Source organism: Typopeltis vanoorti, chromosome 22 (genome assembly GCF_054136105.1).
Source record: "Typopeltis vanoorti isolate ZY-2024b chromosome 22, IOZ_Tvanoo_1.0, whole genome shotgun sequence".
Taxonomy (NCBI): domain Eukaryota; kingdom Metazoa; phylum Arthropoda; class Arachnida; order Uropygi; family Thelyphonidae; genus Typopeltis; species Typopeltis vanoorti.
In genome coordinates, this window is record NC_143570.1 from 90,047,540 (window position 1) to 90,062,230 (window position 14,691).

At 37.1% G+C, this 14,691-nt stretch overlaps 1 protein-coding gene across 2 annotated transcripts in view; it reads left to right on the forward strand.

Annotated features, from left to right (window-relative positions):
* Window positions 1-14,691, forward strand: part of LOC150094558 (uncharacterized) — a 170,205-nt gene that overhangs the window by 69,794 nt on the left and 85,720 nt on the right. For both annotated transcript variants that reach the window (XM_090412329.1, XM_090412327.1), the window contains exon 5: window positions 13,370-13,454. In XM_090412329.1, coding sequence (XP_090268455.1) covers window positions 13,370-13,454 — 85 coding nt within the window. The remainder of the gene's footprint in view (window positions 1-13,369; window positions 13,455-14,691) is intronic.

Sequence of the window (14,691 nt, forward strand, 5' to 3'; positions counted from 1 at the left end):
ATTTCTTACACTTAAATCGTTTAGTAGTATTACTTTTCAATTAGATTTTATTTCTCTAGCTTGTTTATTATTATTTTTTGTATATTTTGTAACCAATTTGGTGGAAACCTTAATTTTGCCTGCATGAAATAATGATTTATATCTATTTCTAGCCCTCTCCTAACTTTAACATCTAGGAAGAGGTTTGCTGCTTTTTATTTTTATCCTCTTGCACACCATGTATTTTTATTGTAGAATATGTTCATTATTTGTAAATTATTATGTATTATATAATCAATGAGTCATTTTTCATTGTTGTTTACTGTCAGTTCTCCAAATTTTTACAGATTTCTCCAGATTTCTTGCTATAATTATATTGTCTGTTTTATTTAATTCTTCATATATTCCTTGTAACTGTTTGTAAAAGTCATAATTTTCTTCTTATTTTCCTTCTTCGAGGATATACGAGAGTGTGCTGAAAAGTTGTGATAATCACCATGAAGGAATTGAGGTAGAACCATGTAACTTACACATTATTCTACATATTCCCCATGAAGTGTTATACACTTGTTACAATACTACTGCATCATTTGCAGTCCTCTGAGAAATAAAAAGTCTTTCCCTTGTTCAAAAAACCAGTCCTTAGCTACAGATATGACTTTATCATCTGTGGTAAATTTTGTTCCTTTCAAGTGTTTCTTTAAATTTGGGAATAAGAAATAGTCAGATAGGGCCAAATCTGGCGAATATTGTGGGTGAGGCAGACACTGAAAGCCCAAGTTGCGTATTGTCTGTTGGGTTTCACTAATAGTGTGAGCTTGTGCGATGTCCTTCAAAAGCAGTATGCATGCTCAGTTTCCTGCAGCGTTTCTCCTTCAGTACCTCCTTCAATTCCTTCAGAGCTGTTGAATAAACTGCTGATGTTACAGTTTCACCTTTTTTGAAGTACTTGGTAAGGATTACACCATCCATATCCCAAAAAACAATAACAGGAACCTTCCCTGCTGACTTTTGGGTTCAGAACTTTGGCTGTGGAGGACCTTTGTGTCTCTTCCATTGACTGTTGTTTGGTCTCTGAGTCATAGTGATGAAGCCATGTTTCATCAATAGTCAAAATATGAGCCCAAAAATTTGCACCTGATTTCCCAAAATGAGCCTTGAGATGGCAGCACATGTTCTCTCTTTTGGTTGGCATTCAAACATTTGGGGGGGCCCACTTTTCTCAGAGCTTCTGCATGGCCAGATGTTGGTGGATATTGACCCCAACTCTTTCCCTGGATTCACTCAGTCTTTGATGTTTTTGGCTGGTGTTCATCTATCATCAAAGATTATGGCATGCGCTACATTGATGTTTTCAAGTGTGATTGCTGTGGAAGGTCTTCCTGACCTAGGGGCATTTGTTGTCTCAGGATGCCCAGTTTTAAACTTGGCCAGATGGCCAGTTTTAAAGTTTATACTGTTGGATATGCTTGGGCACAGTCCCCTAAAAGTCTCAAAGTTTGGTGAATCTTAGTTGTAGACTTTTTTTTACAGCACAAAAAACTTGATGACGGCATGCACCTCGATTTCTTTGAATTTCTTCAAAACCTCTGACAAGTCTTATTATATATCCTAAAAGAAAAAGAACAGATTATTATAATTTGATGAAATATTGAATAATATAAGCACGTAAGCACAAGAAAGATATTTAATTAACCAAATATTTCGATCTGGAAAGAGCAGACCATCTTCAGTGGCACTACGAGAACAGTTTTAAAAAAAAATACAAGGTGGAATACTAACAATAGATCATTTAAAAAATAGAAATATATCACTAAGTATTAAAGGGAATATTTTTAAGCAGAGACATGATTGAAATAAAGATATTAATTAATAATATTAAATAACCTAAAATTTATATGAATTAATGAGTTATCCTTATTAGACTTTCCCAGATTTTTGATATAGATATACAGTCATTCCGATTCAGGTTAAAACGATGGAGTAAGGCCTCTACGCTTTCTTTGAATATACATTCAAATTTATAATGGGATCTATGTAAGAGGCGAGTTTTTGACCAAAGGATGTTGTGGTTAGTTTCAATCCCGTGCTGAGCCAATCCAGATTTTTCAGGTTTGTTGGGATGAATGGAGGATTGATGTTCTTGGATTCTTTTTTCAAGAGAATGTTCAGTTTGTCCAAAATAGGAGAGATCACAGTTGCAGGGAATTTGATAAACTCCAGGAAGAGACAAAGTTGAGCTTTTATCTTTAGGAGAAGGAAAATGGGAAGATAATTTGTTAATAGGTGAATACGTTGCTGTTAACTCATATTTCTTCAGAATTCTTGCGATAGGTTCTGAAATCCCAGAGATGTATGGAATTGGAACTCGACATATTGAATCTTTGTTGTTTTGTGGTGGATTATAAGAATCCAGAAGATGTTGAGTACTCTTTTCGGAAAAGCCATTGAGTTTCATGTGTTGTTGGATAGTAGAAAGTTCTTTCTGTAGAAAATTAGAAGTAAAACAATTAGTTTTGGCTCTTCTGATTAGACATTTTATGATTCCTGTTTTTTGACAAGGATGATGGGCTGATTCTTTAAGAATATAACGACATGTGAACGTTGGTTTTCTGTAAACTGTAGTTGTATGAGTATTTGAAGGTGACCGGATGAGGAGAACGTCTAAAAAAGATAACTGGTTGTTTTCTTCTATTTCCATAGTAAACATTATATGATTATGTAAGGAATTGATACTGTTTAAAAAAGAAGGTAAGGAGTCTTCGTTGTGCAGCCATACAGTAAAGATGTCATCTATATATCTTGCCCAAAAGGATGGTTGAGGGAAAATAGATGAGAAGAGGACTTTTTCTAGATGTTCTAAATAAAAGTTGGCTAAAGCAGGAGAGAGAGTTTTTGACCAAATAATTAATTTTTTTAATTAACCAAATATTTCCAGACCGAAATATTTGGTTAATTAAATATATTTCTTGTGTTTACGTGCTTATATTATTCAGTCTTTATGTCACAAGTATCCTTAAAACATCAAATGATGAAATGTTGGGATTAAAGACTAAAATTAACACACGTGAACCACAGTAGTAGGTTTTTTATTACGTAAATATTTCGTCCTAGGTATCTTAGAATATCATCAGTACAGTAGAACAATACTAGGAATACAGTCCTAAGATACCTAGGACGAAATATTTATGTAATAAAAAACCTACTACTGTGGTTCACGTGTGTTAATTTCAGTCATGAATTCTCCACAGGTTCCTCTATATAATCAATTGGGATTAAAGGGTTTTAAGATATGTTCTTTCTTGTGGTTACAGTAGCCCCCCCCCCCGCAGATACCTGAAACCACAGATAGTACCGAATCCTATATATACTATGTTTTTTCCTATACATACATACCTATGATAAAGTTTAATTTATAAATTAGGTATAGTAAGAGATTAACAACAATAAGTAATAATAAAATCGAACAATTATAACAATATACTGTAATAAAAAGTTATGCGAATGGAATCTTAGCAACCTCAGCATACGGTTTTTTTCGTTATTTTTTTTTATTTATTATTTTATGAAGTCGAGAACTTTCACCTTTTCACTTAAAAGGAAGCCCTTTACGGCTTTTCTTTGGCATATCCGAATTGCCAGCATCACTACTCTTGTGCTTTGGGGCCATTGCTAAGTAAAATAAGGGCTACTTGAACACAAGCACTGCGATACCACGACAGTCGATCTGATAACTGAGAACTACTTAGAATGACACGGAGGCTAAAACTTGTGAATTGTTTATTTCTAGAATTTTCCATTTAATATTTTCAGATGGCTACTGAGTGACTGATGGGTGGGTAGTGTATAACGGTACAGTATGGGCACGCTGGGCAAAGGGATGATTCGTGCCCCAGGCAGGACGGTGCTGGTTTTCATCATGTAATGTACACATATTCCGACATACAATTTGAAACTTATAAATTGTTTATTTCTGGAATTTTCCATTTAATATTTTCTGACCGGTGTTGACCGTGGATAACTGAAACACAGAAAGTGAACCCGTGGGTAAGGGGTGGGGGATTATAGTACATCAGTTGCTTTAATATAATTTTTGTTCTAGATGTTTATCAAAACTTTTCTTCATATAATTTTAATCGCACTTCTAATATTCTTTCATTCCAGTGTTTATGAATTATTTTTGCTTTAATTGATTTACGGATCCAAATCATTATGCCAGTTTTTGCATGTATTTCTTTGTTTACTCCACTATATATGATATGATAATTAGTTGTTTCTTTTGTTCTTTAAGTTTCTTTTTTTGTTACTGTAAGAACTGCAATTTCTATATTTTCTTCATTTAAATGTTATCTAATTCTTCTTCTTCTTCTTTTTGTGTTATGCTTCTAATGTTCCATGAAGCATATTTCAAGACTTTTTTCTTTTTCTAAAGTTTTTTAACCTTTTCCAATTTGCGGTCTTTTTCCAATGTTTTCCATCCAGTTTTGATTTCTTTGAGACTTGAAAGTAATATCTGTTTTCCTATGTCAAGTTACTAGTATGACAATGTGTATCTTAGTGATGGAGTTGCCACCTTAATGCAACTATGCTTGCCTTCTTTTAGTAGATAGTTGAAAATACAGTTTGAGAGGAGTCACCCCCTTGCCCTCGAATTGCTCTAATAGTGCTGGGGGAGTAAGAGAGTAGAGGAAAGAGCAGAATACCAGCCTACAAATATAATATACCAAGTGTATATTGTAGTAATTAAGGTCAGATCTAGCTCGAGTTTGCCATGCCTGTACTCACCAATATGAGCCCCTGAGAATCTGTCTTCTTTAATTATATTATTATCATTGTTATTATTATTATTATTCAGGCCTCCATGGAGTCAAAAGACTCATTGTGGGAGGTCCTTCCTAAGAACATAAAGTCTGTCAAGACTCATTGAGGGGAGGTCCTACCTCAGAAACACAGTCTATCATACCACTCCATAAACTCATTGACCATTCTCGCCCTCACCACTCCATCAGGCAATGCATTACACGGCTCAACTACCCTCCACGCAAAGAAACCACTCCTCACCCTCTTGCTCACAGTTTCCTTTCATAACTTTCAGGGATGGCCTCTTGTCATCATTCCTTCCTGCTGTTCAACCAAGTGAAAGAACTCCCCAGTGCCAACCCTGTAACCACCTCTCAACAGTTTAAAAGTCTCAATCATATCACCTCTCCTTCTTCTATCCACCAAACTCTGCAGTCCACATTCCGATCCTCATAACTATCCTTGTACAGTCCTGAAACCATCTTTGTGATCCATTTTTATATCCTTTCCACAGTTAATTTATCCCCTTCAAATCCTGGGGACCAAATCTGAGAACAATAGTCCAAGTGTGGCCTGATCAGAGACTTATACGACGGAATCCTTCCCAGCTTTGCATCATCCACAAACAATTCAATATCCCCTTGCAATCCACTGGCAATGTCATTGATATAAAGGTTAAACAATATAGGTCCTAGTACTGAGCCCTGTGGGACCCCACTTGTAACCCTCTGCCTCCTTGAAACTGCTCCACCATACACAACTCTCTGATACCTATCAGACAGCCAATCCTGAATCCAGTTGACCAATCTGACATCCAGACCAATGTGCTGCAACTTAAATATCAGCTTATCATGTGGCACCCTGTCAAATGCCTTTGCCAAGTTTCAGAAAATTGCAGTATATGCCTTTCCCTCATCTAATGTTCTTGTAACTTTATTATAAAAAGCTAGCATATTGCTAAAACAAGAACGCCCTTTCACAGATCCATGTTGACTCTCACAGATAACATTACCCTCATCTCCCCAATGTTGTATATGGTCCCTCACTACTTTCTCCAAGATCTTAACAACTACTGATGACACACAGACTGGCCTATAATTAGACACTTCCAGTCTGTTACCACCCTTATGCAATGGCATTATCTTACCTTCCTTCCATTCCCTGGGCACCTTTGCCGAAGCCAGACTTCCATTGAAAAGCCAGGTTAAAGGCACTGTCAGTTCCCTGGCACATTCTCTCAAAACTCGTGGTGAAATACCATCCAGTCCCAAAGCTTTACTGACATCCAGAGTACTCAGTATCTGAAACACACTTTCCTCCTGTACCTCTAAACCTCGAGCCAGCCCTATCCCTCTAGCATTAAAACTGACTCCTCTAGGATGAAATACTCCAATAAAGTGTTCATTCAACAATTCCACTATGTCCTCTGCATCAGTCACTCTATTCCTATTTTTATCCCACAATATCATTCTTCCACAGTCATTTCTCCTCCTACTGGCCACATAGCTAAAAAATTCCCTAGGATTTTCTTTGGATCTTAGGGCCAACCTCCTCTCATATTCCAGTTTCGCTTTCTGTACCACACTAGTCACTCTTCTGGCCTGTGTCTTATATTCTTCATGCATCCTCTCTTCACCTGTCTCCTTATATCTCTTCCATAGCCTCTTTTTCGCATGCAATTCCTGTTTAATATTGTTTGTCATCCACTTTACTCCAAATTGTGTCCTCTTCTTCACTCGTGGTATACAACTTACCATTGCTGCTAACAAATATTCTTTCACAATTTTCCACGCACTAATGATATCCCAGCCTTCCAATTCCTCCGTCCGTGAAACTTCCCGAAGTTGACGTCTAAGACTATTATAATCACCTGCATTATAATTCCACATAAGTTCCCATCTCTTTGATACTCCTGCATGTGTATTCATTTTCCAAGTCAAACCATATGGTCACTCTCTCCAACTGGTGGGAGAGATGTCATCTCAGTTATTATCAACTCTTCTGATGCTAAAACCAAATCCAAAACTCTTGAACTTCTTGTTCCCTCTGTTACATGTTGCCTAAGACATTTGTCCCTCAAGAATTCTAGAACTTCCATTTCCCTATTACTACATGCATCTTCCTCTCTCCAATTTATACTACTGTAGTTAAAATCTCCCATAACAATCGTTTTTCTTGCACTTGCCAAACTTAGCTGTCTAAACATCTCCTGGTCCCCATCCTCTGTGCTCCTGGGTCTGTAGCAACACCCCACTAAATATCCTGTCTTGCCTACCTCTACTTCACACCATATGCTCTCAAAATGATTTGTCTCACTTCCTTCCAAAGTCTCCACTCTTAGAGGACATAGGTCATCACTTATCATAAACAGTACCCCACCACCACGCTTTCCCCTACGCTATCCTGACGACAAATGCTATACCCAGCGACTTCTGTTCCTGTTATTATATCCCCTTCTGTCAACCACGTCTCAGTGATCCCAATAATTTTTGGCCATATTATCTAAGCAATCTTTATCATTTCCAAACAAAATCTGAAATTTGTCTGTTTCCTATAGAACTTTTCTCTTGAATTCACATAAATTAACACAGAAACTGCTCTTTCCCATGTAATGTAATGACATAAATTTTTGTGCATCCAAAGTCACAGAATGCTATAAAGCTTATATATCAACAGTTTCAAATTATCCTTCAGAATAAAAATCTTAAACAAGTTCATGGTTCATAAACTTCACTGGGCCCCTTTCAGTAAAAACTGGAAATCAATAAAGTTTATCTGTTTTAACTGAATTAGTCCTAATAGATTATATATCAAAGACACAGAAACCATCACAATTTTCCTTCTGCTGTTCTCTTCTCCTCCTAAATAGCTGATACTTAGTGATGTACATTAATGTTCTCTTCACTCTTATGCACTTGGAAATACAGCAGAGTAACTTCTGCTTTGGTACATCATTACTGGTTTCCACACTTTGCCTGAAATGACAATAAATTTATTTCATAGTGCAAGAAATCTATTTATTTATAATTTAATGAGGTTTATTCACTAAGGTAAGTTCATTTAATTAACCCAAATGTTGAATATTGCAGTCACTTTTAAGATCCCCCCCCCCCCCAAGTATTGTTATTTCTCATAAATGACAAAAAATTTTTATTTTTTAAAAATTTGAGCTCTGCAGAAGAAAGTGATTTTTAATCGGTGAATAGTCAGTCCCCCCCGTTTTTCTACGATTTTGAGTGCTAAATTGTTTCTCTGAATACGAGTGTACTTCAGTGGTGGTTTTTTGGAAGTTAGTTGCTGTCGCGATATAATATATTTTGGTTACCGTTGTAATCAAATGCATAACGGTGGAAGACAAAACGAAGCTAAGTTTTCATTACTGTATTTAGTTATATTTCATTTTATTTAGTGTACTTAAATGTTTTGTTTTGCTTGTAATTGTTTGTACTTTTTTTCTATTTATTTAATGTCATTTATTAATTGAATAATTAATGATTATGCTACTCGGCAGTAAGGAATGATGGCGGATTCAGCTGCAGTTGCAAGTGGCATATCGCCAAGTCCTCCGCCATTTAAGAACTCTATTATAAGAAATATCATAAGGGACTTTGTGGCATGTATGCGTCTCGGGAATTAGATATGTGGCTTGTTAAAGAGAACGGAGAGCGTATGTGTGCAAAATGCAGGCAGTGGGAGGAAATAAGTGCGAATTATCAATATCCGACCTTGTTGCTCCAGGAATGGGGAATGAATGTAGGAAGACAAGTAGTGTGATAGGAGAGAATGAAAAAATATATATATGAATGAGAAAGTAATAGTTGATAGTGTGGAAGGCATGAGTGACTGTGAAAGTTTAGGAGATGGTTTTGTTTGGGAGAGTGAATTTAGATTAAGAGTGACTGACTTGCAGAGGGAGATAGATGAGCTGAAAGAGGAGGTGGAATGTCTTATGAATGAGAGCAGAAGTATGAAAGATAAGATTAGGAGAATGGAAGAGATAAATGCCAGCCGAATCAGAGTGGGGGGTAGAGAGAAATTTGGGAATGTTAGAAGAGGAGAGAAAGGAAACAGAAGAGAGGTATGTGGGTGCTAGAAGAGGAGAGAATGGAAACAGTAGAAGAGAGGGAATGAGAGAGAGATATGGGAATGCTAGCAGACGAGAGGATGGAAACAGGAGAAATGGAATGAGAGAGAGATATGAAAGTGCTAGGAGACGAGAGGATGGAAACAGTAGGAGAGAGGGATATGGAAGTGCTAGAAGTGGAGAAAATGGAAACAGTAGGAGAGAGAGAGGTATGGGAATGCTAGAAGAGAGAATAGCAGTAGAAGAGAGGGAATGAGAGAGACCTATGGGAATGAAAGAAGAGGAGAGAATGGAAACAATAGGAGAGAGAGAATGGTAAGAGGCATAATGTATGGCGACTCAATGATCCGTGGTGTTCAAGATAGGATGCGTGAGGAGTGTTTGCCAGGAGGAACAATAGAACGGGTGGCTATGGCAATTAAGAGAGGTGAAAGGGTGGATGAGATGATTGTGATTGTAGGAACAAATGATTTGAGTGGTAATGTAAGTCGGGCAGCGAGAAATATTAGATTTTTGCTTGAGGCTGTATGGAAGAAGACAGAGAGAGGAAAAATAGTGTGTGTGTTGTCTAGGTATGATAATGATGAACTGAGCAGAAGAGCGGTGATATTGAATGGCATAATAGCGAGAATGTGTGACAAGAGAGGACTGGTATATGTGGATGCTTGGAGCGCGTTTGAGGAAAGAGAGGAATTGTATGTGAGAGACCGCTTACATTTGAATGAGGAAGGACGCAGGCATCTGGAGAGATTGCTGTTCTGAACGAGTCAGTTTGTCCCAGGGAGGATGATAGCAAGGGTGGCCTCTTGTGGGAATGGATACTTGGGAGAAGGGAGACGATGTCAGGTAGCACTGAGCCCAGTGGAGTCTAGAAGGGATAATGCTGGGTATAGAAACAATGGCATTTATATGCTTTATACTAATGCCAGGAGTATCCGGAATAAGGGAGAGGAATTGGTGGCGCAGATAGCATCAGCCTGGCCAAATATTATTGGGATCACTGAGACGTGGTTGACAGAAGGAGATATAATAACAGGAATAGAAGTTGCTGGATATAGCATTTTTCGTCAGGATAGCGTATGGTGGGGTACTGCTTATGATAAGTGATGACGTATGTCCGCTAAGAGTGGAGGCTTTGGAAGGAAGTGAGACAAATGATTTTGAGAGCATATGGTGTGAGGTAGAGGTAGGCAAGACAGGATATTTAGTGTGGTGTTGCTACAGACCCAGGAGCACAGAGAATGGGGACCAGGAGATGTTTAGACAGCTAAGTTTGGCAAATGCAAGAAGAACGATTGTTATGGGAGATTTTAACTACAGTAGTATAAATTGGAGAGAGGAAGATGCATGTAGTAATAGGGAAATGGAATTTCTAGAATTCTTGAGGGACAAATGTCTTAGGCAACATGTAACAGAGGGAACAAGAAGTTCAAGAGTTTTGGATTTGGTTTTAGCATCAGAAGAGTTGATAATAACTGAGATGACATCTCTCCCACCAGTTGGAGAGAGTGACCATATGGTTTGACTTGGAAAATGAATAGACATGCAGGAGTATCAAAGAGATGGGAACTTATGTGGAATTATAACGCAGGTGATTATAATAGTCTTAGACGTCAACTTCGGGAAGTTTCACGGAGGGAGGAATTGGAAGGCTGGGATATCATTAGTGCGTGGAAAATTGTGAAAGAATATTTGTTAGCAGCAATGGTAAGTTGTATACCACGAGTGAAGAAGAGGACACAATTTGGAGTAAAGTGGATGACAAACAATATTAAACAGGAATTGCATGCGAAAAAGAGGCTATGGAAGAGATATAAGGAGACAGGTGAAGAGAGGATGCATGAAGAATATAAGACACAGGCCAGAAGGGTGACTAGTATGGTACGGAAAGCGAAACTGGAATATGAGAGGAGCTTGGCCCTAAGATCCAAAGAAAATCCTAGGGAATTTTTTAGCTATGTGGTCAGTAGGAGGAGAAATGACTGTGGAAGAATGATATTGTGGGATAAAAATGGGAATAGAGTGACTGATGCAGAGGACATAGTGGAATTGTTCAATGAACACTTTATTGGAGTATTTCATCCTGGACGAGTCAGTTTTAATGCTAGAGGGATAAGGCTGGTTCGAGGTTTAGAGGTACAGGAGGAGAGTGTGTTTCAGATACCGAGTACTCTGGATGTCAGTAAAGCTTTGGGACTTGATGGTATTTCACCAAGAGTTTTGAGAGAATGTGCCAGGGAACTGACAGTGCCTTTAACCTGGCTTTTCAATGGAAGTCTGGCTTTGGCAAAGGTGCCCAGGGAATGGAAGGAAGGTAAGATAGTGCCATTGCATAAGGGTGGTAACAGACTGGAAGTGTCTAATTATAGGCCAGTCTGTGTGTCATCAGTAGTTGTTAAGATCTTGGAGAAAGTAGTGAGGGACCATATACAACATTGGGCAGATGAGGGTAATGTTATCTGTGAGAGTCAACATGGATCTGTGAAAGGGCGCTCTTGTTTTAGCAATATGCTAGCTTTTTATAATAAAGTAACAAGAACATTAGATGAGGGAAAGGCATATACTGCAATTTTCTGAAACTTAGCAAAGGCATTTGACAGGGTGCCACATGATAAGCTGATATTTAAGTTGCAGCACATTGGTCTGGATGTCAGATTGGTCAACTGGATTCAGGATTGGCTGTCTGATAGGTATCAGAGAGTTGTGTATGGTGGAGCAGTTTCAAGGAGGCAAAGGGTTACAAGTGGGGTCCCACAGCTCAGTACTAGGACCTATATTGTTTAACCTTTATATCCCCTTGCAATCCACTGACATTGCCAGTGGATTGCAATTGGATATTCAGTTGTTTGCGGATGATGCAAAGCTGGGAAGGATTATTAGTAATGGTGCAGATGTGTTGGCCCTGCAAGAGTATTTGAGTAAGCTAGATAGATGGGCAAATGAATGGGGGTGTCAGTTTAATGCAGCAAGATGTAAGGTCTTGAGGTTTGGGAAACATCGATGGGATGCATCATACTCTATAGTAGGAGTTATTCTGGAGGAATTAGGGGAGACAAGAGATCTGGGGTTGATGGTTGATAGAAACCTGAAGTTTAGGGGACATATTGCAAAGGTGGTGAAGGTAACACAGAGGATTGCTGCAATTATGAGAAGGACACTGACCTGCAGAGATAAGAGTGTTATCATTCCGTTGTATAAGTCTCTGATCAGACCACACTTGGACTATTGTTTTCAGATTTGGTCTTCAGGATTTGAAGGGGATAAATTAACTGTGGAAAGGATACAAAGATGGATGACAAAGATGGTTTCAGGACTATACAAGGATAATTACGAGGATCGGCTGAGGGAATGTGGACTGCAGAGTTTGGTGGATAAAAGAAAGGGAGGTGATGTGATTGAGACTTTTAAACTGTTGAGAGGTGGTTAGAGGGTTGACACTGGGGAGTTCTTTCGCTTGGTTGAACAGTGGGAAGGAGTGATGACAAAAGGCCATCCCTGGAAGTTACAAAAGGAAACTGTGAGCAAGAGGGTGAGGAGTGGTTTCTTTGCGTGGAGGGTGGTTGAACTGTGGAATGCATTGCCTGATGGAGTGGTGAGAGCGAGAATGGTCAATGAGTTTAAGGAGTGGTATGATAGACTTTGTGTTTCTTAGGTGGGACCTCCCCTCGATGAGTCTTGATAGACTTTATGTTCTTAGGAAGGACCTCCCACGAAGAGTCTTTTGACTCCATGGAGGCCTGAATAATAATAATAATAATGATAATAATATTTGTCTTGTCGCAAATAGCAGTAATATTTCAAAAATTGACAGCTTATAGAAAAATATAATTAAGCTAATTTCTAATCTAAGTTTTCTTTTATATCTAAACTAGACTTTAGTAGCAAATTGTGGGGAAAGTCATCAGCAACACACAAAAGATAAACAAAATTCTTGTCTAAATAACTTTATAAACAATAGCATTTTGTAATTCATTTTAAATTATTGTTTTTTTTTACTTTTGTGGTATCTGAATTTTAATACAGATATCCTTTCTATTAATGTGAGCATCCCCCCCCCCCCCTCCCTACAAAAAAAAAAAAGAAAAACAAGGTCTTGGCTGATACTTTTTTAAAAGTTTAAATTCTAATTTAAATTTTTGCCACAAACATGAAGTTCAGATTTAACTTTGTATTTTGAAGAAAAAAAATTACTGTAGAAAAGTTTTTTCTCATTATTATACTGAAATTTGCAGTATAATAATGTTTTATTAATTTCTAAGTACTGAAGAATGAATCTACTGTGAAGGAAACTAATTCAGAACTCTTAAGATATATATATCCATCTCCTCCTGTGTGTGTGTGTGTGTGTGTGTGTGTGTGTGTGTGTGTGTGTGTGTGTGTGTGTGTGCATACAAACACACACACACACAGAGGGGGGGGGGGGCTTTCTGTTTCATAAACTTTTCTGACTATTTTTCCAACTAGTTTGCTTATTTTATTTTTATTTTTATTTTTTTCTCTTTTTAGTTCTGCAAGCTTCTATGCTCAGCACTGTGCACAGTTGCTGTTATGGGCTGCCTGATATCTGATATTATTTTATTTTATCTTATCTGTAAGTCTGTTTACCCTTGAAGTAACTAATCACTAATTCTGATTTTATTTTTATTTGGAATAATTATTCCTGCTATTATTGGGGGGGGGGGATTCTAGAATTACTAGGATTGATTCCAATGGTTATTTCTACTTTTAGATTTTATAATCAACAACATACAGCTTGATGTATCTAATACACACAATAAATAAATCTAATAAAGTACTAATACATAAATGATTCCTATACAAAACCATGTTCACTGAGAATTTAATTTTCATTCATGAAACCTCTTGAAAATCAATCACTGTGTTTATCAGAATTTTGCATTCATTTTTGATTATTCTACTTTTAGTTAGCCACATTGTCAAAATATAAGTATTGAAATTTGTAATAATTAATATCATGTATTAAATTTTAAAAAGAAGTTTTAATGATGGTCTGCATACACTTTGTAGGCATGTTAGAATTTTCAACTGTTTGTAATAATTTACAACTGCCTGATAATTTTTAACAATATTTTGCAACACTGTCTTGAAAACTTTCTCCACCTTCAAAAGCAAATCTTATGTTAACATTGATGTTCCTCAAAATAATAATAATAAATTAAAAGGTATGGCAAAGGTAGAAGGGAGGGACATTACAGGACCATTAATTCAGTGGAGATACGAAATTCTAGAAATATTTTTATTCAGCATTCAACCACAGACAAAGTTGCCAAATAGAAACGTTTTTTTAATTTCAATTAGTTTCGTGAAATTTTTTATCAGGGAATCAACTCAAAAACTAGAAAGCAAGTTGAAACTTGTTTAAACAATGGAAAGGTGTGCATTCTGGATGCTTGTTCGTGGATTGCTGTATATTGGTAGGTACAGGTGTATCATGATGAATTAACGAAGACCAGACTTGATGTAAAATCATCCCTTGTTTTTTGTTACACTGTAGAAGATGTTTCATCATTTCAGCTGATTCTTTGAACACTCTTGAGTAAAAACAGTAATCTATGTGGAGCATTTTAGTTTGTTGCCAGTGCACTTCATGTTTTGTTCGTAAATAACAGAAAATGAGTTCAAATATTTTTCACTAGAGATGTTAACTGTTTTTTACTTGCTTTCTAGTTTTTTACTTTATCAATGTTATTTCCTGATGAAGAGAAAATGAAGCATTTCACGAACCTGGATAAAAAATCTAATCTAGAAGGACCATTAATTTATTTGTAGATTTTTCTTTGCCAAGTAAACAACCCTCATGCATAGTA